Below are 27,012 nucleotides of genomic sequence, written 5' to 3' on the forward strand. Positions count from 1 at the left end.
AATCTGACAAATATTGCTTTTCTTGCACAAAACTGAAGATCTCAAATCTGAAACTATCCATACAGTTAGTCTAATTGTAGACTAACAGCTGGCTGTAGAAAGGGAGCTGCAATCCATCAGAATCCACAGAAAAGATATACCAACGGTTTCTTTTATTTTTTGAAATTCATATTTCGAACGCTTTTTAGCTCTCCGATAAGAATTATCTACTATTTTTTTTATTTATATATTTAATATTTTAACTGCCTTTTTTGTATTATTATGTCACAAGTAAAAAAATGGTTTGATTTTACAATTTTTACTCATCTGTTGGCACATCTTTAACCCGGTCAAAAGAAAAAAAAAAAAAAATCTTCAGAAAACAGAACCGTAAGGAGTGTTAAAAATTTGTATGAAATCCCTTTGCAATACAAGTGTAAGAAAAAAAAATGTAAAAGTTATTCTCCATTTACCTAAAGAAAATAAATGTAAAAACTTAAACTCCAATTCTATATCTAAGCCTCTTTGTTTTTCAGAATATTGTTTCGTTTTAAATCTAAAGTAAAACGTCAGAAGAAGAGATGCAATATAAAAAGAAGTTGCTAATTTAAAATAAAAATTATTTGTAATTATAGTCAGAAATAAAATATGGAATAATCAATGAAAAACATTTTAAAACGGAAAAACAATGTTAGTAAAGTTTAAAAGTATAGTTTTTGATGTCATTAGCAATTTTTGTATTGGCAATAAACATTTTTTTTTTCATTCATAGAGAAAAGATAAATAGCCAACGATGGAATTCAATTTAAATCAAGTGTGTCTTTTTAAGGGAAATATTTTTTAAATCGATAAACAGTTTAAATTGATTATTATTTGCTGATGACTAATTCTTTTTATCATATCGATCGTTAATAAACAAATTCTTTACTTAATCTGAACCAAAATGGCAAAGCATTTGCATCTTACTACCATTTTTTTTCTTAGTCGATAATTTGATATTTTTGTCAAAAGCTAATTTACAGTTTTTACTCTTGATACTAGATACAAATTTGAAGATTTTACAGTTGATAGAGATTTCTTTTGTTCTAATACATATTTAGACAGTTTAATGTTATTTCTATACATTACACATTGTCAGACACATGCCACCATGTAAAACACTTGTTAAACCAAACAAAATGTGATTATATGATGAAAAAATTGAATAATTATTTTTATATTCTTTGGTTTCAAAATCATTTGAAATATTTAAAAGAAATAAATTGCAATGGAGATTTCTGTTTACTTTCGGTAGATTTGAGAGCTGAAAATCATGGGCGACTGAAAACCAAAATATTGAAAGCAAGTGATCTGCATGATGATGATCCGAGTGGAATTTTCAAATCTTAAACGTTTCTTGAAGAACTCGAGATACAAGCAAGAGAATTGGGAGGAGAAGCTAAACAAGTTAACGATGCAGAAAAATCCAGGTAAGGCAATGCCGGAAAGTATTTTACTCTAACAGTTTCTTCCCCTCAAACTGCAAGACTTTGGAATTCTCTTCCTGTTACCTGCTTCCGACTGTACCGACATGCAAAAGTTTAAATGTAATGTAAACAGACATCTTGTTCATCTGCCTTAAACATGGTCCTCATTAGTAGCCCCCTTACATCCAGGAGGCAATATGCCTTATTAGGGGTAAATATGAGTAAAAAAAAAAAAATTTTCGGAACCATTTGAAATATTTAATCGCAATAAAGTGAACTGGATAGTTGTTCGCGCATTACTGATGGGTTGGAGTATAACTGCAATGAATGATCCGCATCACGATGATCAGTGTTGGATTAAAAAAAAAAAAAAAATTTTTAAATTGCAAAAGAGGTGGACATCTTGTTGAATGGCAACTACAAAGAAATCGCTAAATGAGAATCTTTTTTTACTCCTCAGAAGAGTAACAAAGAGGATCACAAGTACTTATCACAAGAACGTCTCCTAAAAATAAAACGTCTAAAAAAAAAACAAAAAAAAAAAAAAACGTCTCCTAAAAAAAAGAAAAACGTCTCCTAAAAACAAAACGTCTCCTAAAAACAAAACGTCTCCTAAAAACAAAACGTCTCCTAAAAACAAAACGTCTCCTAAAAACAAAACGTCTCATAAAAAAAACGTCTCATAAAAAGTCTTCTAAAAGTCAAGAGACTCTGCAACAAGGTCAAACAACCAGACAAGATAGGATGCTCTGGTTCTTCTCAGAATCAGTTGCACAACAGGTGGATAACCTATAATCCGCAAAAAGTCATGAAAATCAAGTTTTATCAAATTCTGATAGTTCTAATGGTTTTGGTGAAGGCCACATCACCTTCAAAACAGGACTTGACTCAATTCAGACGACCATATCAAACCACTGTTCACAGTTGCAAACTGAATGAAGAGATTGAATGCAGGAAGGGCATATGTATACAAGTATTGCATCTCCAGGAAAATCCAAGAGTTGCTATCTGAGAATCTCAGAAGACTTGCCCCCACTTCCCCAACACAGCTAATCGTAACTGTATGGATTATTATGCAAGAGGCACCTTATAAAAAATAAGAAAATGGAAAACCTGCAACAGTAAAGAAAAGTGGATTGCCAGAATCAAACTGGTGCTTAGCTCTCACAGTGAAGAACATGTGCTCCAGGTTCAAGTCTCACCTGATGACTGATGTAAACTTATGACTGCTTTTTTTAGTTGATTGTTTTGTGGCATCTAACCCTTATTTAGGTTTTTTTTATGTCAAATCCAGTAATTTTATGGGGAAAAAAGTTTTATACTTAAAATTGTTTATATCTTCAAATATCCATGATGTTTTAGTTTGGTTGTTTTGTAGAGAAAAGATTTTTTGGCTTTGATCGACTTTTGTAAATCAGAAAGATACAACTTGAAAGATCACTGAACACCGAGAACTACAAATGGAAACATGACAGTATTCTATGTTAAAGACATACAAGCAGATAAAAGACATGGCCATCAAACCAAACATTGTCATCTAATATATAAGGCTAGTCTAAAGTAAAACTGAAAAAATTGCTTTCATCATTGATATAATCATCCCAAATGAATATAGCTTCAATTGAGCCAAACAGAAAAAATATAAACAAGCCGAGCAAGTACTCCCCCCCTCCTCCACGAGTGGAAAATTTACTTTCACCATGACTAATGTTTGTGCAAATTTTAAAAATTCAAGGCCTGGTTATTGAGAAAGCTGCAAAGAAACGGATGTTGAATGATTTCGGGGCAATTTTACCCCTATAATGCCCCCTAGGGGGACAACCAGAATTATCCCGGAAAATTTGTTTGGGCAAAAATTTAGTTACACCATGACTAATGTTTGTGCAAAATTACAAAAAAAAAAAAAAAAGTGTGGTTATTGAGAAAAGTGCGAACAAACGAACAGGAGTGAATTACTAGGTCCAATCCCTCTTTTGTCCGATGGGGAGAGGACAATAAATAAATACCTAGAGACTAGTGGCAAATATACCAGCCCAGATGTGACAATATTTCATACATCGGCAAATGGTGGCTTTGTAGAGATGTAGGATACTTTCAGGTGCGAGTAATTTTCTAGCATGGTAGAGGGAGCCCATCTTCTTTGCAACAGCCTTGTCAATATGTTCAATGTATTTGTTCCAATTCATGTTGTCTGTGAATGTTTGAAGGAAGAGCTCTCAGGTAGTGTATTAGTCATGGCATTCAGTGGTTGCCTTTTCTATAATTTGGTGTAAATCTGTTCACAAAACGCAATGCTGCATTTACGTGAAGACTTTTCTGTTGATTAAAAAAAATCACATTTTGTATCGATTTTTACCAGAAATACTGCATGCAGAATTACCTGTGTATGAACCATTTTAAAACACTATTTTGAATGTCGAATACACAGACTTGTTTTTCACAACTTTTTTTTTTTTTTTTACAGTCTTACTAACAAAAATGATCGACAAAGTTGCTAAAATGGCTGCTCATCGTCATTTATTCCAGAGAGGGAAGGGATGATCTAATGAAAAGAAAAAAAAAAAAAAGAAAAATACATATAATAAATACTTATATACAATCCCTGGAAGACCAAACTGTAGGGAATTCTTGAACTATGTTCAGCTTCCGTTCTGTCTTCACTGGGATCTTCAAACCACTCTGTTGTATCAGTTAAGATAAAAATGAAATGTAATAAGTCCTCAGATGTACCTCTCCATCATACAGTATATCGATACTCTATGGCTGACTGGGATTGCTTCTGTACATCTATATCAGATCTACCTCCGCATTCCATATTTAAAAAGGAGGTGTCCTCTAGAGTATCAGACCTGACGGAATAGTTAATTGTAAGCACAGACTGTTTCATACCCTCAAAAAAGTTCCAGCAAAAACCTAACAGCCAGCCATGATTCTCTCCAGAATGTGCTGCTGCCATTGCGCATCGAAATCACTATTTCCATTGCTTCCAACATAATAGATGTACTAAGACTTAAGCCGTTTTCAGGACCATCAGCAACCACTGTAAAAAAGTAATAAAAAACGCTTGTATGCTCAGCTTGTTAAATCCAAAGTAGCTGAGCAACAGCTTGGTTCCCACCAGTTTTGGCAAATAGCAAACAGAATCCTGAACAGTAGCGTGTACTCTATCCCAACTGAACCTGAGGTAATCTCGCCAGCATCAGACAAAGCCAAACTCTTTGCCAAGAACTATGCAGTTAATTCTACCCTTTGCGACCAAGGCCGCCAACTCTCAATATTTCCTCCTGTATCTGAAAACATGCTATGTAATATACAAATATCTGTACGCGACGTTGCCAAGCTAATCAAAAACCTTGATTCCAGTAAAGTAACCGGCCCTGACGGTATTCCAATTATAGAACTCAAAAAACTTCAATCAGAACTAGCACCCATACTTACAAAACTGTTTAAACCTTGTCTTAAGGAGAATTGCTTACCATCACCCTGGAAAATCTCATCAGTTTGCCCTGTATTTAAGAATTCAGGTGATCACTCATCTCCCTCTCAATACAGGCCAATAAGTCTCCTGTGCATCATGAGTAAGTTGCTGGAATCTGTGTTGAATAAAGAAGTAGTCAACCATCTCAGCAGAAATAACCTTCTCAGTGACATGCAATATGGTTTCCGTTCTGCTAGATCTACAGCAGATGTGCTTACAGTTATATCTCATAAGATTAGCGAATCTCAATGGAGGCTTCCTTTCTAGGGAAACTGCTTGACATATCAAAGGCCTTTGATAGGGTGTGGCATAAAGGTTTACTTCACAAGATCTCCAGCTATGATATAGCTGGAAATGTCTTAATTATGAAATCATTTCTGTCTGATAGTTTCATAAGAGTAGTGGTTGATGGGCAAAAATCAGAACCTCAGAGTATTAATGCTAGAGTCCCTCAGAGGTCCATCCTGGGCCCAACGCTCTTCCTGATCTGCATTAATGATCTTCCAAATCACATAATTCGTAGACATTTATGCTGATGACACTACCATCTATGGTAGCACATCTAAGACCGTAAACGACCAAGTTCTCTCCGATTCTCCTCTGATCATAAGCACGTGGTACAATGGGGAAAGGAGTGTGATTACTTTTAATGCATCTAAAACCAACTTTCTTTACATCATCAACGTTCTGATCCCCATCTGGCATCAATTGAAATGAATAGCTCTCATCTTGGACAAGCCTCATGTTTTGACAAGCTTCTGGGCTTGACCTTTACTCCTGATCTTAAATGGAACACATACATCAAATCTGTTGCCAAGGTCGCTGGAAAAATGGTGGGATCTTTCTATCGATCTGGTAGATATCTAATAGCTGATGCAATTCTCTACCTATATAAGAGCCAGGTACGTCTAAGGATGGAGTACTGTTGCCACATCTGGGCAGGAGCTCCTAGAAAGGACTTATCCTGCCTTAATAGACTTCAAAATAGACGCCATAGCCTAGTAGGTTGGTTGTTTTTGTTGGTCGTTTTTGTTTTACGGCATATTAACCCTTTTCAGGTTATTTAATGCCGAATCCAAAGATTCGGAAGAAAATTTTTTTAATAGAATATATTTGTTGTTTTCAAGTCGGTTTCTATTTATCCCATAGTTGGGACCCTAACAGGTACTACCACTTCGGGTCAGAGTAGACCTGGGAGCAATGGCAATTAAAGGGTGACTCTACACTCCCCAAAGCCCACAAGCTGGGGCCTCACCACTGGATATAGTTTAAGGTCATATCCAGGATCCATAGCTTAGTAGGGGATGCCCTTTTCTCTTCCCTGCAACCTCTTTCTCACAGAAGAGATGTTGCAAGTCTGTCTCTGCTTTATCGTTATTTTCATGGCAAGTGCTCGTTTGAGCTCCAATTTTTGCCCCCCCCCCTCGCCAAACTTTCACGAGAAACATACGTCTATCTGAAAACACTATCAATAATTTCCCCCACTAGGTTCCATGAACAAAGTTTCTTTAGAACTGCACGCCTGTGGAACTGTTCCGTTTGTCTGCTTTCCAACTGATTATAATATAGTTGTCTTCAAGTCTAACTTAAACAAGTTCTTGATGAGCCGTTCCACTTAACAAATTTCCATTACTAAAGATTACTATATTGTCCAACTGACTACTGTACACTTTAATCCTTATCATCGAGTGGCCTATTGGCCTTGATAAGTGGTGATGCCTATTTAAAGAAAAAAAAAAAAAAAAAAAAGACATTCTTAAGAGCCTTCAAGCAATTGTTAAACCAAAGAGATGGTGCCATTTAATTTCTTCAAAACTGAACAAAAATATATCCGCATATCAAATTCATTTATTTCACATTTCATTCTAAATTGAATTAATACTTGGGATCCTTAAAAGTATCCTCAATGGCTCTCTATATCTAAACATGAGATTAATGCAGGTCTACTTTGGGAGGGAATCGATTTTTTTTTTTTTTTTTTTTTTTTTTTTTTTAGACCTTTATTATATTCGTCAATAAAAATAAAAATACTTGCAACACAGTTCTATCTAAAGTGACTTATATTTTGTTTAATCTGAAATAAAAAGGTTAAAGTTGTAAAGAATCAGACTTCATTGCTAAAATTTATAAATATTTTTTTTTTCATTGACCTCATTCAAAGTTCAGCAAGTTTCAAATTTCAAAAGGTCAAACAAGTACAGTGAATCTCATCCGCCTTAGAAAAGACAGATTATGAGGAAAAACTAAAACATGGAATCCTAATAAAGTGAAAATGTTATACATTGTATTTGAGAAAAGTTATTTTTAAATGGTGATAAACATTGGGTGGTGAAGGAGATCTTATTTTGTCAGATTTGATTGCTAACCATGCAGTTCTATTTTGAATCTCAGATTGAAACATTAGAAAATTCATCACGTCCTGGAAACAAGAGAAACAACAGTTGAAAAGAAGTCATACACCATCCACTATGACTATGCAATTCCTATAGCTAAGTACCTTGAAAACAGGGCTATTAACCTGATATGGAACAAGAAGAAAGAAGCAACCTTAGAAATTAGTGGCCCTGCTTGGTTAAACGGAGCCTGGCAAAAGGTCTTATGCGTGACACGAAAAGAAACTGGAATCAGGAAGATTCTATCATTCTAGTTCTAACACAGCCGTTGATTTGTGTACAGCAGCAGCATCTCACATGCAAATGATCAAGCAGTGGCGGGAGGTGACGTCACAGCAAAGGACGAGAAAAAAAAAGCAGAGAGAAAAAAAAAGGCACCACGAAGTGAGCAACTGGTAAGCGCGTACCGGCATGAGGAACGTATGACTTTGACAGATGAATCAGTGTGAGAGAAACTTTTAAGACAAGATGCAATTCAAACGTTCAACAAAAATGGTTGTCATGGAGCAAGCTGCAGATATAGCAGTGGAAAGAGAAAAATAAAGCATGGTGGGACAGTAAAGCGAAGACGGGCTGGTGAGAGAGATTTTAAACCCGCATTGCGACAGGACAAGCAGACCTATCAACGCGAGAGAAGAAAAAAAGCACATGTTCGTCTGGCAAAGTTTTGTCAAGTACATGGCGAACTAAGACTTAAAACAAGATGGAATGCGTTTAGAAAGTACTGTAAATAAATGCCTTTTATTTCAACTTAGAAAAAAAAAGCAGAGTTGAATTTCCCTTTTTGTTCCTTCAGCTGGAACAAAAATTGAAGATATAAAAAGAAACTAAAAACTATAGGTATGGGCAATAATGGCAGGAAAAACATACACGAACATAGTTTTGAAAGACGGTTTATCATAATTTTTTTTGTAGGTCTCTACTATTTGATGGTATTTGAAAGACTAAAGCCTAAAATTAATTTCCAAAATGAAAAAAAATATTTGTACGCGTGAAAAAAAAAAAAAAGAAAAAGAAAAAAGGAAAACTGTATTGCGACACGCAGAAGCTGATAAATTCAGCGACATTTTGAAATTAAATAAATTCATTGTAAAAAACGTTTGAAATTAAATAAATTCATTGTAAAAAACGTTTGAAATTAAATAAATTCATTGTAAAAAACGTTTGAAATTAAATAAATTCATTGTAAAAAACGTTTGAAAGATAAATATTAGTTTTCTGGATCTATTTTACTAATTATTTTTGAAATAAAGTCCTAAGATATTGAATTTAAAAAAAAAAAAATAAAAACCTTGTTTGTACAAAAAATAGCTTAATTTAGCGCTAAAATTGAGAGATTCTGGCTTTGCACAATCACAACAAACGAAAAATCGTCCAAGTGTGGATCCTATGGAAGCCTAAAATGTCAAAATCAAAAGGCTGTCTGAAAATGGCGTCAGGTAGTTGGTGAGGTATGGGGTGATGGTTTTCTTTATTTTCCCCAGCTGTGTACCTGTACATTCCTATCATGAACGTTTGTATAATTTTTACCGTTTTTATTTTTTTTTTTATTCAATTATTTTTTTGTGTTCCTGCTTTTAAATTAAAAAAACATTTTATTTTTCAGGATTATAAACATTATGTAACGCCGAAAGTTTCACGTTCATCAAGCAAGGAAAATATTGGAATCTTACATATAAAAATTATGCAAAATATGTAATCTAGAAACAAAAAAAAAAAAAGTATTTTTTGCAAATATAATTTTTTCATGTGAAAATATTAAATAAACAATGCTAAATTCAATGATAATATCGGTAGTTTGATAAATCATTTTTTCGAGTTATACCAAATTCATTAATTCAGGGGCTTTTTTCATAAAGTTTCTGAAAAAAAAAAAAAAAAAATTTTTTCTTTTTTAATTGTTACAATAAAATTTTCAAATTCATTTTTTTTTTTTTTAATAAAATGATGGGTTCATCATATTCCGCGATAATTTGATAAATATGGAAAGTTTCATTAAAATTGGTTAATTTCCTGATTTTTTTGTGAATTTTTAAGTTTATGCATTTTGAGTATCAGCTAATCATTTTGCACGTACCTATAAAACGAAAAACTTCAAATCAACCATAAAATCACTATCACCAGGATTCTTCATAACTGGCGCTGTCCGGTTGAAGCATTCCCTCTCAAAAAAATTAAACTATGGTTGTTGTTAGTGGTCAATCCCCAATGTCCTAGTGTTAAGAATGGGTTTCAGAATAGACACCCCTAACTGCCTCATGTTAAGAACGTTGGATGGAATAGACATGACCAACCTTGCCATGGTAAGAACGGCTTTCGGAATAGACACCCCATTTTATGAGGGGGGGACTGTCCAAGTATTTGCTCCAAGTTAAACCTTGATATATGTTGTCAGCATACCCACCCGCAAAGACTATAAACAAAAAAAAAAAAAGAAAAAAACAGAAAAAAAAACAGAAAAAGCCAATATATAACAAATAAGTATATCTGTAGGCAATGTAATAAAGGGGAAATTTGTACTTTAGTGGCATAAATTATTTGACAGACAAATTTTTTTAAATGTAGTCAAATAAAAACTGAATGAAAAATATTGAAAATGATAATTTATCTGGACGTAATTCAAGCTTAGAATGTGAAAATGTGTTTTATATAAAAAGAAATAGTTTATGATTTCGAAAGTGAAAAATAATTTTTTTTTTTTTTTTTTTTGCCTAATCACCCAAATCTAGTCTTTGTGCCAGTTTGATGTAGGGGGCTACTACAACTCTTAAGAGATTCGGCGGATGTTTATGTAAATGTCCCTCCCTTTGTAAATCCCACAATTTACATTTTTTTCACGTTAATCTCATGGATTAAAACTTAACTTTCAGATAAGAAAAAAGTATAATTGTAAAAAAAAAAAAAAAAAATTAATCAATTTTCAATTATAACGTTCTGCTGAATTGAACACACACTTTGTGACCATCCGAGTTGTCGCAATATTTTCTTGATGATAATAAAGTACGTGTTCAATTTAGTAGAACGTTAATGTGTAAATGATGTTAATCCAAATAATGCGTAATGGCACGTGTAACTTAAGTAAATGTTATAGTTAATTTTTGTAAACATCAGTCTGTAAAATAAAGGATAATCTATTATATATATAAAAGTGAATGTGTGTGTGTGCATGTGCGTACATTTTCCCACGCAATAACTGCCAATTTTCAGTCTACAGACTCGAAATTTGATATACAGGGTACTTTGGGAAAATCTTTGTAATCAATTTTCGGCCAGAAATTTGGCTGCTAAGAGGTCGAAGTTCAACGATTTGACTTTTAAGAACTCTACTAAACTCCTCCGCCAATTTTGGGTTTAAACACTTGAAATTTTAGATATAGGTTCCTTAGACATGGATCTAACTTAACTTGATTTGAGCCCAAAACAATAAATATTAAGGGGTCATAATAGGGGTCAAAGTTTTAAAAAATTTACCTTTTTTTTTCTTTTTTTTTTTTTGCTCAACATACACCTCCAAACACCCGGGCAACGCCAGGCTGAAATGCTAACAAAGTATAAATGATTTAAGCATCGGTTCATTTAAGCATCAGTTCATTTAAGCATCGGTTTATTTAAGACATCAAAACCGGATATGATGTAAAGAAAGCTAATATTTTTTTAATGTAACAATATGTAAATTATGTAATCGAAATAATGCAAATAGGTTTAAGTTTTAACTAAATGTTAGGGTTAATTTTTGTACACATCAGTCTATAAAAAATAGGATAATAAAGTGTGAATGATTTAAAGAGATCAGTTCATTTTAGCATCGATTAATTTAGGACGCGGAAGTCAGATATGATATAAAGAAAGCTGCAACGTTTTTGTTTTTAATGTAACTGTGTGTGAATAATGTTAATCCTAATAATGTATAATTGCATGTGTAACTTGTAAGTAAATCTAAAAATCAGTCTGTAAAATGAAGGAAAAGCGACGATAGTAACGTATAAATGAGTTCAAACAATGCGGAGAAAATACGAACTACTTCGTCTATAGATCGTGGCAATCGTGATGATGTCACTCACAGGAAATACGATAAGATTTTATTATAACGAATAAATGTGTCCGTAATCGCGTTCAAAAGTTACATAAGATGGTGGGTAAAGGTTTAGACATAATAAATGTGTATGTTTTGTTTTTTTACATGGAGGTCACCACTTATCAAGGCCTGGAAGCCACTCAGGGATAAGGGTTATTGCGTGTACAGTAATCAATGAGATAGTATTGTAGTAATCATTAGTATTGGAGATTTGATAGTGTCTTAAGAGGGAGGTTTGTCAGGAATTTGTTTATGTTGGACTTGAAGACATCCAAGTTGTAGTCAGGTGGGAAACAGGCAAACGGAAGAGAGTTCCACAATCGTGCACTTCTAAGAAAGAAGCTCTGCTCATGGAATCTACATTTGGATTTAGGCACAGATAAAGAATGAGGAACATTAATGACAGTAGTTTCAGCTAGATGGATGTTTTTCGTGAAAGATTGGCGAAGGGGGACTAGAGATTGGAGCTCAGACGAGCACTTGCCATGGAAATAACGATAAAACAAAGTCAGGTTCGCAACGTCTCTTCTGTGGGAGAGAGGCTGCAGGGAAGAGAAAAGTCTATTTTGTACTCTGTCAAGGCAGGATAGGCTGTTTTTAGCAGCTTCTGCCCAGATGTGACAGCAGTACTCCATACTTGGACGTACTTGGCTTTTATACAGATAGAGAATTGCATCAGTAGTGAGATATATTCTGGAGCGGTAGAAGCATCCCACCATTTTCCCAGCGTCCTTGGCAACAGACCTGATGTACGTGTTCCATTTCAGATCAGGAGTAAAGGTCAAACCCAGAAGCTTGTCAAAACATGGAGCCTCCCCAAGACGAGAGCTATCCATTTCAATTGATGCCAGATGGGGATCAGTGTTGATGATGTAAAAATAGAAGCTTGGTTTTGGATGCATTAAAAGTGACCAGCCACCTCTTCCCCCACTCTACTACGCACTCAAGATCATAGGAGAGAGAATCAGAGAGAGCTTTGTCATATACGGCCTTTGATGTGTTGACATAGATGGTCGTGTCATCAGCATAGATGTCAACAAATGATTTAAATATATGTTTTGGGAGATCATTGAAGTAGATCAGGAAGAGAGTTGGGCCCAGGATGGACCCCTGAGGGACTCCAGCATTAATACTGTGTGCCTCTGATTTCTGCCCATCAACCACTACTCTTATGAACCTATTGGAGAGAAATGATTTAATAATTGAGAAAACATTTTCAGTGATACCGTAGCTGGAAATCTTGTGAAGTAGGCCTTTATGCCATACCTTATCAAAGGCCTTTGATATGTCAAGAGCAATAGCCCTGGAAAGGAAACCTTTGTCAAGAGATTCACTAATCCTATGAGATATAACCGTTAGCACATCTGCTGTAGATCTTGCGGAGCGGAAACCATATTACATGTCACTAAGAAGGTTGTTTCTGCTAAGGTGGTTGACTACTTCTTTATTTAATATGGATTCCAGTAACTTACTCATGACACACAGTAGACTTATTGGTCTGTACTGAGAGGGAGATGATTTTTCGCCTGAATTCTTAAATACAGGGCATACTGATGAGGTTTTCCAGGGTGTTGGAAAGCACTTCTCTTAATGCAATGCTTTAACAGTTTTGTAAGTATGGGGGCAAGTTCTGGTTGGAGCTTTTTCAGCACTATAATTAGAATGCCGTCAGGGTCAGTTGCTTTACTGGAATCAAGGTTCTTGATTAGCTTGGCGACCTCACGCACAGATATTTGTGTGTTGCATAGTGTGTTCTGTGTTATAGGAGGAAATATGGGGAGTTGATGGCCTTCATCGCTTAGGGTAGAATTAGCTGCAAAGTTCTTGGCAAATAGTTTGGCCTTGTCTGATGTTGACGAGATGACCTCAGGTCCATTGATGATGGTTGGGATAGAATGCACGCTTCTGTTTAGAATCCTGTTTGCTATTTGCCAAAACTGGTGGAAACCAAGCCGCTGCTCAGCTACTTTGGATTTAACAGACTGAGCATATAGCTCTCTTGCATTTTTTATTACTCTTTTACAGTGATTGCTGCCAGTCCTGAAAGCAGCTTTAGTCTTAGTACATCTATTATGTTAGTAGCTATGAAAAAACTGATTTCTGTGCGCGATGGCAGCAGCACATTCTGGAGAGAACCATGGCTGGCTGTTAGGTTTTTGTTGGAATTTTTTGGATGGTATGAATCGGTCTATGCCTACAATTAACCATTCAGTCAGGTCTGATACTATAGAGGACACATCCTTTTTAAACATGGAATGTAGAGGTAGATCAGATATGAATGTACGGAAGCTATCCAAGTCAGCCATAGAGTATCGATAAACAGTACGGTGGAGAGGTACATCTGAAGACTTATTAAATTTCATTTTTATCTTAACTGATACAACGGAGTGGTCAGAGGATTCCAGAGGAGATAGAACGGAACATGAACATATGGCATCCAGAGGAATTTCTGCAATCAAATTATTATATATAGGGAGATAAGCATGCCTATGAGAATGTTTTATTGATAACGTTTTGCTCTAAACACTCAGCCTGAGTTTAGGAACAATCAAAACTAAGGGAGATAATTTATTTGGTACTCTAAAAGTTGTGTAAAATTTAAAATGAAAGTTCACATATTTTGATGAGAGTAGTGTGCTAAGCGTATCAGAAGCCGCCATTGAAAACTTGAATAAACATCTGATTATATAGACTGTCTCTGTTTTGAAGCTTATAATTAATATGAAAATGTAATTTCAAACCATAATTTTTTTTCAATAAAATGAGGAAAGACCAAATTTTTACATAATGAAAGGTTTAATCGAAAAAATACAATTTTTTTTTTTTCATCGGTTTTCTTAAAAAAAGATTTCACGAAATTCAAATTTTAACTGATACCAAAATCTAAATGCCAAAAAATCATTTACCTGTAAGAAAAAAAAAAAAAAAAAATTGTCCATATTTATATTTTATATTCCATATATTTTTTAAATTAAAGGATTTTTTAAATGAAGGGTCCCAAAAAATCGCATTTTCGCAACTCGTTTTGCCCCATTAGCTTAAAGCTGTGCTGCTGCTAATTTGCAACTTATCAAATACGGATTCATCAAAGGGACATAATTAATGTCTCTTATTGCGTGCTGTTAACCAAAATTAGTATTTTGGGGCCTCCATAGGTAAAAAAAAAGCACACATTCACTCATAAGTTTTTGCCGTTAAACAAAAAATCCAGTCGACTGATTTTTTTTTTCTTTTTTAATTCTCTTAATGAAATACACGAGTTTTGGATTATTATATTTTCTTTCTACTTTATCGAGTGATATTTTTTTTTTTTAATATTTAAAAAAAAAAAACATTGAATGAAATAGAAAAAATAGTTGTCAGCGTCCGGTATTTACTTGACGATAGAAGCATAACATGAACTTTCATTTAAAAATAAAAAAAAAGGTTTTACACTTTACAGGTAAATTAAAAAAAAAAAAAACTTTTTTATTTGTTTTAAATTAGAATATTTTATTTATTGAGCTTTTATCTTCAATTTGTGATATAAAACTTTGGTGAGTAATTTAATTATTTAAATTTTAATAGACATTTCAAAATGGGGGGGCGGATTTAAAAAAAACATTTGTCTAAAATATTATATTCGGTTTATTGAAAAGAGCATAAAATTTCACATTGACCCTGAAAATATCGTAAAATTTGAACCAATAGAAAAATTGATAGATTCTTAAAGTTTAAAAATTGAAAAAAAAATTTCACTCGTAAAATTCAATCGATTTCATACGTAAAAAAAAAAAAAAAAAAAAAAAAAAAAATGGCTGGTTAAACCCGCACCGGCATTTTGTAAACACTTTTTTAAAAAATAAAAAATAATATTTCTATCATTTTTTTTAAACAACTTTAATAGTTTATTTTGGAATTATATTCCATACAGAAAATAAACAACCTACTTTAAAAAGAGAAATTACGAGTTTTTTATAGTTTATTCGCAGTTTTCTGTTAGGGGTGTCAAAAATTCCCCCAATTTTCTGATACACCTAGTAATATGGGGTGTGCCCTACTGCCCTCCAACACAAATTATTTGATTATTAATTTTACATTAGATTTACAATGAAAATATCCCTCTACCGTGAACCTGCTAAAAATTGCACACGTGTTTTTTATGCTTGTAATTTAAAACTGGTGTTTTGCTTATTCAAAAATCTTTTTATTAAATAATTTTACAGGCATAAGAGAGAGGCGACTCGACTCGCGTACGCCAGTTTTTTTTTTTTGTTTGTTTGTTTTCATATTTAAAAAGTCGGTTAATAGTTGTTAAAGTGCACAAATTCTCGGCGATATCCCCGTTTCCTGGGTAAACAAACATTCATCTCCATGTGAGAGCCCGGGGGAGGGGGGGATTGTATGGCGTCAGAGGTGGGAGAGGATATGTGAAAAACACTTGGCCTTTTGGCCAAGATCAAAGTGTAGTATCTGTTCTCCAGATGCTGCATTGCTGCACTTTCATTTCTCGTTCTCTTTCGGTGAAGGATCGATCCTTCACGACAGAGACATTTTTTTTTTTTTTGTACCTTTTCTCCACGTTAAAAAACGATCCTGGTGTCTAACTATGTCCCGTGGGGAGGCATTGTAAATAGGTACAATTATTTTATTTATTTATTTAAAAAGAAATATACTCAATTACTTTTAAACATTGAATTTTGAAAATGTATTTTTTTATCTAAAAATCAAACAAACAAAAAAATCAAACAAAAAAAAACATTCATTTGTGATTGTTTATTCGTCACATAGCAACCACAAAATTGAAAGAAAACAAAAATAACATTCCTTTTATAAGTATGCTGAGTTTTTGTAGGTTTTTATGGGGGTGAGGGTAATTTTTTTTTTTTTAATTTAATTGTATCGTTTGCTTATTAAATTATCACTTGAACTAAATTGTAACTTAATTTTTAAGCAAGTTTAATTGACAATTCTTTTCGCATTTTCAAGAGTGACGACTTGGGGGGGGGACATTATTGCCACTTAGACATAAGTGGCTTACTATTTAGGATCGTACCTAACGAGACTGTAGGGAGTTGAGCAGAGAGATGTGTTCATATTCACTTCAACAGGTTAATACAGTCAAGGAAGCAGGAAACAGGGGTCAGAGTCTAGCAATTTTCTTCTTTTTTTTTAAGATTCAAATGGTTGAATTGATAGCTAAAAAGCGTTATGCAAGTCAGAGGCGTGTAACCACGGCTACTTTCGGTGGCCGTGGTGTAACAAACACACACTCGCAATTCATTTATTTTGCCAACACTTGACGAATAAATGGAGCAGTCATTCCATTCAATCGGTAACCATGGAGGCGTTGTTTTTTGTTGTTAGTATTGGTTCAGAATTGAACAAATACAAAACAAATGTTTCTGGTCGAAAAAACAATCTATGTTTTGAGTTTTTATTTGAAGATGGCCATTATGTAACGAGAATTACTCAACATGAAATTTAACAGGAAAACTTGGCTGAAATTTGTACAAATAAATAATTTTATAATTAAAAAAAAAAAGTACACTGGCTTCAATCTTTAGGTAATAACGGTTACAATATTGAACGAAGCTAACACTTAGAACTACAGATTAATCATACATCTTGAACTTTTCACTTTAAGATAGCTGCCATTTGAACAGTTTGATTTAATAATCAAATGATACAGTATTAATTAAATTTAACTTTTTACAAACAAAATGTTGACGCTTCTACACTATCAGAACGAAATTTCGGAAATCGTAATACTGAAGTTCACATGGAAACAATGGTATCTACGTATTTTTATGATTATATCCAAAAATTACGAAAATCGATAAGGTAGAAAATTATTTATTAAAGAAAATAGAATATGAAGAAAATGGTCCTTTTTGCTTATGTGAGACAAGCGAGTTAAAAAAGAAGCTAATATTCCGTTTCGATTTATTTTATAAAAACAAGATGGCGCAATTTTTTACCTACTAACACGATTAAAATTGTTTTATTTTTGTTGTTTTAATAATTCAATAATATTCAGGTAATTTCGACTGCATAATTCTGAAGCTAACATTGTAATTTATTAGAATTGACAAAGAAAAAAAATCAGTACAAACCATTGGTTTTTATCTGAAAACTCCATTTATCGACTACAAAATTTCGTTCTAATATTGCAGAAGCGCCAAAAAGTTCAATTATGAGTATTACAATTATTTTAAAAGAAACACCGTTGAAAAATTAGTGAAATTTTGCGTTTAAACATAATTCCAGGTTAATATTTTCCAGAGGTAACGCAACTAATGAAGTTTTAACGAGGTTAATACAAGAGACCTTAATAACGAAGTTGACCAAGATTAACGTTTATTTGTTTTAAATAAGCATTTGTATGTCACATTCATGAGCATGTTTCGTCAGCCAGTTACAAATAACTAGAGACCTCTTCAGGCGATATTGCTTGTACAAAAGTTTGAAACATTTGTAGAAGCAATATCGCCTGAAAGTCTAGCTGTTACTTGTATAGCATAAGGGCGCACTTCACAAGATTTCCAGCTACGGTATCACTGGAAATTAAATCATTTCTCTCCGATAGATTCATAAGAATAAGGTTGACGGGCAGAAATCAAAGGCCCACAGGGGTCCAACGCTCTTCCTGATCTACATCAATGATCTCCCAAAACACATACTTTTCGTTGACATCTATGTTGATGACACGACCATCTATGGCAACACATCAAAGGCCGTAAATGACAAAGTTCTCTCTAATTCTCTCTCCTCTGATCTTGAGCGCGTGGTACAGTGGGGGAGGGGGGGGGCTGGTTACTTAATGCATCCAAAACCAAGCTTCTATCTTTACATCATCAATGCTCTGATCCCCATCTGGCATCAATTTAAATGGATGGCTCTCGTCTTAGGGAGACTCCATGTTTTGACAAGCTTCTGGGCTTGACCTTTACTCCTGATCTGAAATGGAACACGTACATCAGGTCTGTTGCCAAGGATTCTGGGAAAATGGTGGGATCCTTCTACCTCTCCAGAATATATCTCAATACTGATGCAATTCTCTATCTGTATAAAAGCCAAGTACTTCAAGGATCGAGTACTGCTGCCACATCTGGGCAGAAGCTGCTAAAAACGGCCTATCCTGCCTTGATAGAGTACAAAATAGACTTCGTGGTTTAGTGGGAGATGCCCTTTTCTCTTCCCTGCAGCCTCTCTCCCACAGAAGAATCGTTGCAAGCATGTCTTTGTTTTATCGTTATTTCCATGGCAAGTGCTCGTCTGAGCTCCAATCTCTCGCCCCCCCCCCTCGCCAATCTTTAACGAGAAACACCCGTCTGGCTGAAACTACTGTCAATAATTTTCCCCACTCTTTATCTGTGCCTAAATCCAAATGTAGATTCCATGAGCAGAGCTTCTTTCTCAGAAGTGCACGACTGGAACTCTCTTCCGTTTGCCTATTTCCCACCTGACTACAACTTGGATGTCTTCAAGTCCAACATAAACAAATTCCTGACAAACCGCCCTCTTAAGTAAGACACTTTATCAAATCTCCAATACTAATGATTGCTACAATACTATCTCATTGATTACTGTACACACAATAACCCTTATCCCTGAGTGGCCTCTGGGCTTTGATAAGTGGTGACCTCCATGTAAAAAAAATCTAGCCGACTGAAACATGCTCAGGAATGTGTAGCGACATTAATGCTTATGTAAAAAAAATTTAAAAAAACAAAAAAAAAAAACGCAACTTTGATTAGATCCGAAAGCTTGGAAATGAAATGAGAGCATGCTACTTCCGTGGATTAAATAAAAGGTAGGTACGGGCAAAAATGGGCGGACAAAGATAGGGGGGGAACCTAGTTTTGAAAGCCGATTTACGATAATTTTTTTGTAGGTTTTCGACTACTTTTTGATTGTATTTGAAAGATTAAGGACTAAACTTAATTTCCAAAAGGAGAAAAATATTTGTATACGTGAAAAAAAAAAGTTATGAAAATGTTTTCATGGCGAGCTACTCAATTCAGCTAAATTTTGAAGTTAAATAAATTCATTGTAAAAATCCTTTAAAAAGATAAATATTAGTTTCCTGGGTCTATTTCAAAGATAATTAGTAAAGTCCTAAGATATTGAATTAAATATAAAAACACCTTGTTTGTACAAAACAAATTAATTAGCCCAAAGCAGATTGATCCTGCTATTCGCAAAATGCAACAAACTAAAATTTTGTAAACACGGAAATTACGAAGGTCCAAAATTTGAGGCAGTCGAAAGACTGAAAACGACGTCATGTAATTAAAAGGGAGGAAAGGATATGATAGTTTTCTCCCCCCCCCCAGACGCGCACCTGTACATTCCTATTCTGAACGTTTGTATAAATTTTTCTATGTTCCAGTTTTTAAATTAATTTTTTTTTTTTTAATTATTGTTCAATATTTTATAAAAAATGTTATGCCGAAAGTTTCACATTCTTGCGAGCAAGGGAATTATTAAAATCTTGCATATAAAAATTATGCAAAAACTGTAATTTAAAAAAACAAAAAAGTAGAAATATTTTTTGCAATTATAATTTTTTTTGTTAAAATATTAAATAAGCAATGCTTAATTCAATGGTAATCGGTAGTTTGAGAAATTCATTTTTCTTCGAGTTATATCGAATTCATTAATACAGATTTAGGGGCTTTTTTCATAATGTTTCTGTAAAAATTATTTTCTTTTATTTTTATTGTTACAAATTAAGATGCTTTATTTATATATAAAAAAAAAAAAAAGCAAAAATAAATTCTTGTGTTTTTTATTTACTACTGAAAACCATAACTTTAGTGAAGGTATTTTTTGTTTAAACAAAATAATACATTTTCACTAAGATTTAAATAAAAATAATGGAGTCATTATATTCCGATCATTATTTGATAAATACTGAAATTTCATTAAAATTGGTTAATTTCCAGATTTTTGATGATTTTTTTTTTTTTAAGTAAAGGGGGGGGGTCAAAATGTTTATAGATTTTGAGCATTGGCATACATTTTGCCCGTACCTAATTTTAATGGCATTCATTTTGCCCGTACCTAATTTTAATGGCATTCATTTTGCCCGTACCTAATTTTAATGGCATTCATTTTGCCCGTACCTAAATAAAGGACTTTATGCAAAATTCCGAGCAGATTTCCGAGTCAATAAGATATACCTGAAGAAGGTCATAACACTCCAGATGAGAACAGAAGTTGGAATAATCGAAATACCGACAACATGGTTATTGTTAGTTCCGCTTTCATTATGATTGAACATATTCTTCGGGTGAGGGGTGGGGGTCGAAATGAACCTATATCACAAAAAACTATTGATCTTATTGTATTTAGTCCGGAAATAAAATTGTGATCTATTTTTAAATACATTTTATTTACCTCTCAGAATATATTCAATCATAATTCAACACAAGACGCAGCCATGTTGAAAAATGGCCTTTCACAGTCAAGCAAGCAGTGATAGTAATTTATATTCATTGTATTATGTATTTCTGTAGAAAAAAAGTTTTCTACTTTAATATCTTCTATATAATAAAATGACTGTAGAAATTCTCTCTGGATTCATAAATAATAAAGACTCCCTTTCCAAAGTCCGTCCATTCTGATGGCCCGATCTCTAAAAATTCTCATTCCGGAATCCAGATATTCACTTTAAAAACATTTCCTAACATTAAAACATGGCGTCACTAAGAGACATATTGCTTCACCCGTCATTAAGTTCATTTAATGCATAGGTCATTTCAAAGCGTCTAAATATTTGCATCTTTTATATTAAGGTTTCTCCTAAACAAAAAATTAAATACACTACATGTAGATTGGTGAGGTTTCAAACTGTCGCATATCATATATTTATATATTTAGGAGTTTCGCTTCCAAATAATAGATGAAATGTGTGGGTATTTTGCCACGATACATTCATTTTGGTCACGGGCGTCAGTGCCCGCTATTTTACGGAGTCGGCAGTGACTCCCACTAACAACCGTAGTTAACTTGCTCTTCGTTTTCATACAGATCGGTGGTGGTGGTGGTGGGGGGGGGCATACTTCCATCGGGCAACGCTGGTGAACAGGTTCTGCTAGTTTTGAAATAATGCCGAACGACATTAGGGAAAGAATGGCTAAGATTAATACTAACTAGTTGTAAATCTGATCAAATTAAACACAAAAAAAATAATCAAATCAAACGAGAAAAGAAAGGATTAGCTTCATTCATTCGTTCAAGGTGAATGAGATTATTTTTAAGCAATATTTCACAACAAATGCACAACTTTTCAGCTCTCGTTAAACCATCTGTAAAAAGTTGAGGGGAAATTGGCACTTGTGCAGTTTAGGTTTAGAGATCATATTTTGTTTGTAAAGTTCGTTTTCAAAACAAACAAAAAAAAATGTTTTTTTTTTAATAAAAAAGTCATCAATAGCCACTTTCATTTCTTTGACTGTTCTTTAGTATAAAAAAATTAAAAAATTACTGTTGCAATTTAGAAATAATTTTTATGAAAAAAAACTAAGCTATTTAATTCGATAGAAATGTTCAGATGAAGTTTTGTTTTGTGTTAATGTATTAATTTAGAACTTTGCATTTACCAATAAGATCACATGAAATTTTAATTCTTTGAATTGTCTCCCTTGTTCCGAATGGAATTCTTAAAAAAAAATTTTTTAATTTAAAAACAATAAATAAATAAATAAATAAATAAAAAAATGAAAACAAAAAAATTGTCCTCCAAACCTAAAATGCACAAGTGCCGCAAAATTATATATGGAATAAGGGAATAAAATTATATTTAATCATGTATTTTTAACGTTTGATCTGACGATTAAGTGAGGGATTTAATTCTCTTTTCATAAAGTTATCTATATATTTATTTGTTGCCTACATAACCCCTGAACTTAAGCAATGATGAGGCTGGTCAGTACCAGATGGGTGACCGTTTTGGGAATGCTAGGCATCATATGTGTTGAAAACAACTGCATCTAGTATCACGCTGACTTCACCGTAGATGAATCAACAAATTGCCGAAAGAAATTGTATTTTTAGCAAAATGCAGTTAGTTACCAATTTTTTTCTTTTTTGGTGTCAATTCTTCAAAGCATTTCCTACAGAAAAGTATATTAGCAATATTGGGCTCACTGAAAAAAATTTTATTTTTCAAAGATTTAAAAGTAGTGTTTTTCACAAAAATAATGAAAATATGATTTTTTTTTTTCTAATCTGAATGATAATTATTAACATAGTCAACGAATTTCACAAATTTCAAAACACAAATTAAACACAAAAGTCGGATTTTCAACCTTAAAATCTGATACGTGCGCAGTTTTTTTTTTTATTTGTTTTTTTTTTATCTACAATCCTCACCCTCCCCAAAATACAATATATTTTGCTCAGTTTCGGCTGATTATTTTAAGCATATTTGTACCCAAAAATAATGAAGAGGGGGGGGGCAAAAAATATATATAAATATCGATTATGAAAAAAAAAAAAGTACACCATTCTAAAGTACATTTTCATTTAATTAGTGAAAATTTCGTATTGATTGGATAATTACTTGATTTTTGATAGATTTTTAGAGCGAGGCTCCGTCAAAAAATACTCTCTCCTTCCGTTTTGGCTGTGCTTAGGTAAATATATAACAAATGTTACAAAAGGCAAGATAATTACCCTTCTACCTGCCTGGATAAGTTTGTGTTAAACTTATTTTAAATTGTTTATTTACTTTGAAACAAGGAGTGCAATCTTAAGTATGGCAAACATCAGGTCATCTTGGAAGTCTCGATAATTGCTAAAAATATTTAACGAAATACTAGTAGAACATTGCATTTTTGCACAACTGGTGACATTTGTTGACTGGGTTTCTACCAGTATTTTGTTGAATTTTCAATTTTGAAGTGATTATCGAAACTCCCCAGATGATCCATTTTCTTCTTGTACTAACTTAAAGCACACAACACTTGTGTTTCGAACTAATTAAACGCTTTAAAATAAGTTAAACCACAAATTATCTAGGTACACATAAGAGTATCTTCTCTAGCCTTTCGTAACATATTTCGTTTTAGTACTTGTACAGTTTAGTCAAGACATTAAAAAAATCGAAAAAGGTTATATTACACGTATCTGTTATGGAATGAAGTTCTCCGGGAAAAAAAATTCACTTAATTTTCATCCAGTAGTTTTGCTCTTTTTTTTTTTTTTTTTTTTTTTTTTTTAAACAGCGAAAAAACAATTTGTTATGATACCAAGTAAAAGGTTCTATTTTTAGGAAGAAAAGCTAGAATTAAAGATGGGGGAGAGAGTATCGGCGTGTTTTTTCGCTGTAAAAAAAACCAAAAAAAAAAAACCCTACTCTATCAAATTAAATAAAAAAAATTTTTCGCAGATCTTCTTCAGTCCAAAACAGATACGTACAACAACCTTTTTTCGATATTTTCATTTTTTAATGTCTTGACTAAACTGGTCAAGTACCTTGGTTTTTGACCAATTTTCCGTTTTGTTGTCTATACTGCAAAATGCCCGAAATGATTAGAGAGGGGGGGGGCGATATTATCAGTGTTAATTTAAACATATTTGAGCAAAAGAAAAACTAAAGAGTTGACTTATTAAATTAATTTTCGAATAAGAATCAAGATGTACGTGTTCTGTCCTCGGGAGGAGAAAAATTCATTCTTGAGTGGAGTAATTATTAGAACCCCGGGTTACGGTGTTTCAGGTAACGATTTGGAATACGATGTTTTTTCTGGTCCCTGTTTACGGTATTTGCCCCGCTTAATGGTGTTGTTTGTAATGTATTTGATTATATACATGTGTATTAACTGTATTTTGTTACTAATTTTAAATGCCGTATTCCGGGGTTCCACCGTATTACGTACTTATGTGGAAAAATAGTAATATCCAAAAATTACGAAAATTCATCGAATAGTAAAAAGTTTATCGCTAAACAACAAATACTGTATACCATGAACAAATAATCTAAAATATTCGTTCACAGTTATGTCCCCTGAGTGTAAACTCTATATCTACTTTATAACGTCTAAGAAAAATGCGATTTTACCCAAGTTTCCGTAAAAATTACTTTTAACTTTCTACTCGATTTTTTTCGTAATTTTTGGATATATTATTTTCGCCATGACAATTGTGTAATATTGTTTTTGCTCCAGAGGACAGTAAAAATCGATCTGTCGACTGTAACAAGAACCTCAATACATAATTGTAAAAACATTTATAAGTCTGCATGAATTTTAATAAAACAATTTTGTAATAAAAAGCAACATTGAATTTTTATAAATTTTTTTTTTTTTTTTTCGAGCAAATAAATTTAAATGAAACATTTTTCGAATTCAAGCAACTTTGGATTTTCCCGAGGCATTTTTTTAATTTGAAATAAAATTGTGGCACCTGAGAAACAGCTTAGTAAAACGCACCAAAAAAAGATGCTGCCGTCCGCATACTGCAGAAGTGCCAAAAAATTCTCCAAAGAGAAAAAGAGGGCGGATTCTAACACATTTGTATCCAAGAAAAAAATAAATAAATAAATAACTGAAATCTTCGTTTTTACGTTTATTTCAATGATTTTATTTTATTAATTATGCTTTCATTTCGAAAAAGAATCAAAATCTTAAGAGAAAATTTTGATTAAATAAACAATCGTGACAACGGAAGTTTTAACCGTTCTTTTTACAAACTCGAAATGACAATCAACGTTATATTTCGGTAATCTTGAATATTTCTTGTATTTCAAAGAAAAAAAAGAAAAATTATTCAATCATTCCAGTTAATTCTAAACATCTTTTTTCTTTTTTTTTTTTAGAAAATATCAAAGGAAAAATATTTTTAAATAATGCTTTAAAAGAATTTAAAAAAAGATGATCTTCGTTAAGTCGTGTACGATTTCAGCGTCGAAAATTCTTTTAAAAAACACGCCATTCTTGAACATTACAATTAAGGGCATAATTAACAGGTTTATCTTAACGATTATTGTTTCCACTTCACTTCCGGTTGCCCCTCACCAATAACGTTATTTAGAAAACCCTTCTTAACATGGACGGATGCGATGTTTATTCCGAAAGCCGTTCTCACCATGAGGAGGTGGAGGGGGGATATACTACGCGGAGTACTGTCGTTGAAAAAAAAAGTTTTTTAATAAGAAAACAAAAAAGAAAAAAGAAACATGCCATTATTAGGAAATTAACGGTATTTTTTTACGATCTGTCCCAGTACCCCATGTTAAGAACGGCTTTCTATGCAGGGTATATTCCGAAAGCCGTTCTTAATATGGGGGTGTTTATAATACGCTGGGGGGCGGGGGCACGTCATAAAAAAATTACCAAATTTACTTATAAATTAATGAATCTTCTAAATGAAAACAAATATTGTTTTCTACGGCGTCTTAGGGCATCCTATATATATTTTTTTTTCCAATAAATATTTATAAGATTTCATTTGTATTTTTTTTTTTTTTATTAAATTTCATTTCAAATAGAGTTGGTAAATTTATACAAACACCGTGACAGCGAATTAACCCTAACCCTAACGCTGTCACGGTGTTTGTATAATAATACCATAGAGTTTTATGACGCCGAAATATTTAAGTTTTAAATAAAAGATAAAAAATTAAAAACAAAACAAAAAAAAAACGTACACAACAACGTTCTACCAAATAGCCGGTGCCTTATTTTTCTTCTTTAATATTTACAATCACATTTTTCAAAGCTTTAATTTTAAAATAATTAAATTACTTACCTCGACTGTATGTTCTTCCAACCTTCTATCATTTTTTGTACCTCCAGAAGCCATAGTTTGCGGGGGTTTTCTTCTAAATAATTAAGACAAGTCCAAAAAGAATTAAAAAAACAAAAACAAAACAAAAACAAAAAACAAACGCTTTACTTATTTACTAGATAATCCTGACGATGAAGAAAGCTATTCCCCCTCTTGTCCGACTCGACAAAAACGAATACATCGGATATATAAATCAAACACCTTCACACTTCTATCAACATTTTAGAGATGAGCTACTACTTGTCAGAGATTATCTAAACTTTTAAATTTTAACCATTAATCCAAGACGAAGAAATTCTATAAGAAATTAACATGTTAACTACTGCAAGTTTAATGTCGACACTACAAAACGACCGGTGTAAAGCGAAATAATGTCCTCGTCTTAAATATACACCGAGCGATCATGCAATAGAAAATATCTTTAATGCAATTGTCTTGTGTCTGTGTATCTGTGTGCTCCTTCGCTCTTCTACGTGACTTAGAATTTATTTTTATTAGCTATTAATCGATTATTTCAAAGGTAAAGTTGTAGATAAGGACTATTGAAGATATATAATTATTTTAGAGTTTAAAGTGGAAGATAAGTTATAATGGTGTGGACACACAACACAGCAATAAGCGCCCACGGAAACTAATGCCAGGCTTATCCATGAAACTACTAGTCAGTTCCAGAAGAACACAAAGGATCACAAGATGAGTAGGGTATGATTTTATCCAAGACAGAATCCACAATAGCCAAAGAAAGAAACATCAATTACAGACCAAAATCTAATACGATCTCGCCCCCTTCCTTTTTTTAAATTTTTTTTATTACATTTTCACTTCAAACAAGGCACATTGCCA

General features: G+C 33.0%; 1 protein-coding gene and 1 pseudogene across 1 annotated transcript in view; one reads left to right on the forward strand and one right to left on the reverse strand.

Moving 5' to 3' along the window:
* LOC145301772 (E3 ubiquitin-protein ligase TRIM37-like) overlaps positions 1–26,546 on the reverse strand; it is a 126,174-nt gene extending 99,628 nt beyond the window's left edge. Inside the window, exon 1 of the mRNA XM_080144598.1 lies at positions 26,131–26,546. Coding sequence (XP_080000724.1) covers positions 26,131–26,184 — 54 coding nt within the window. The 5' untranslated portion in view covers positions 26,185–26,546. The remainder of the gene's footprint in view (positions 1–26,130) is intronic.
* LOC145243321 (U2 spliceosomal RNA) lies at positions 15,805–15,946 on the forward strand (annotated as a pseudogene).
* Positions 26,547–27,012: the final 466 nt, after the last annotated feature.

The sequence above is a fragment of the Euprymna scolopes genome, chromosome 2, assembly GCF_053919585.1.
Source record: "Euprymna scolopes isolate OS-2025 chromosome 2, ASM5391958v1, whole genome shotgun sequence".
NCBI lineage: Eukaryota > Metazoa > Mollusca > Cephalopoda > Sepiida > Sepiolidae > Euprymna > Euprymna scolopes.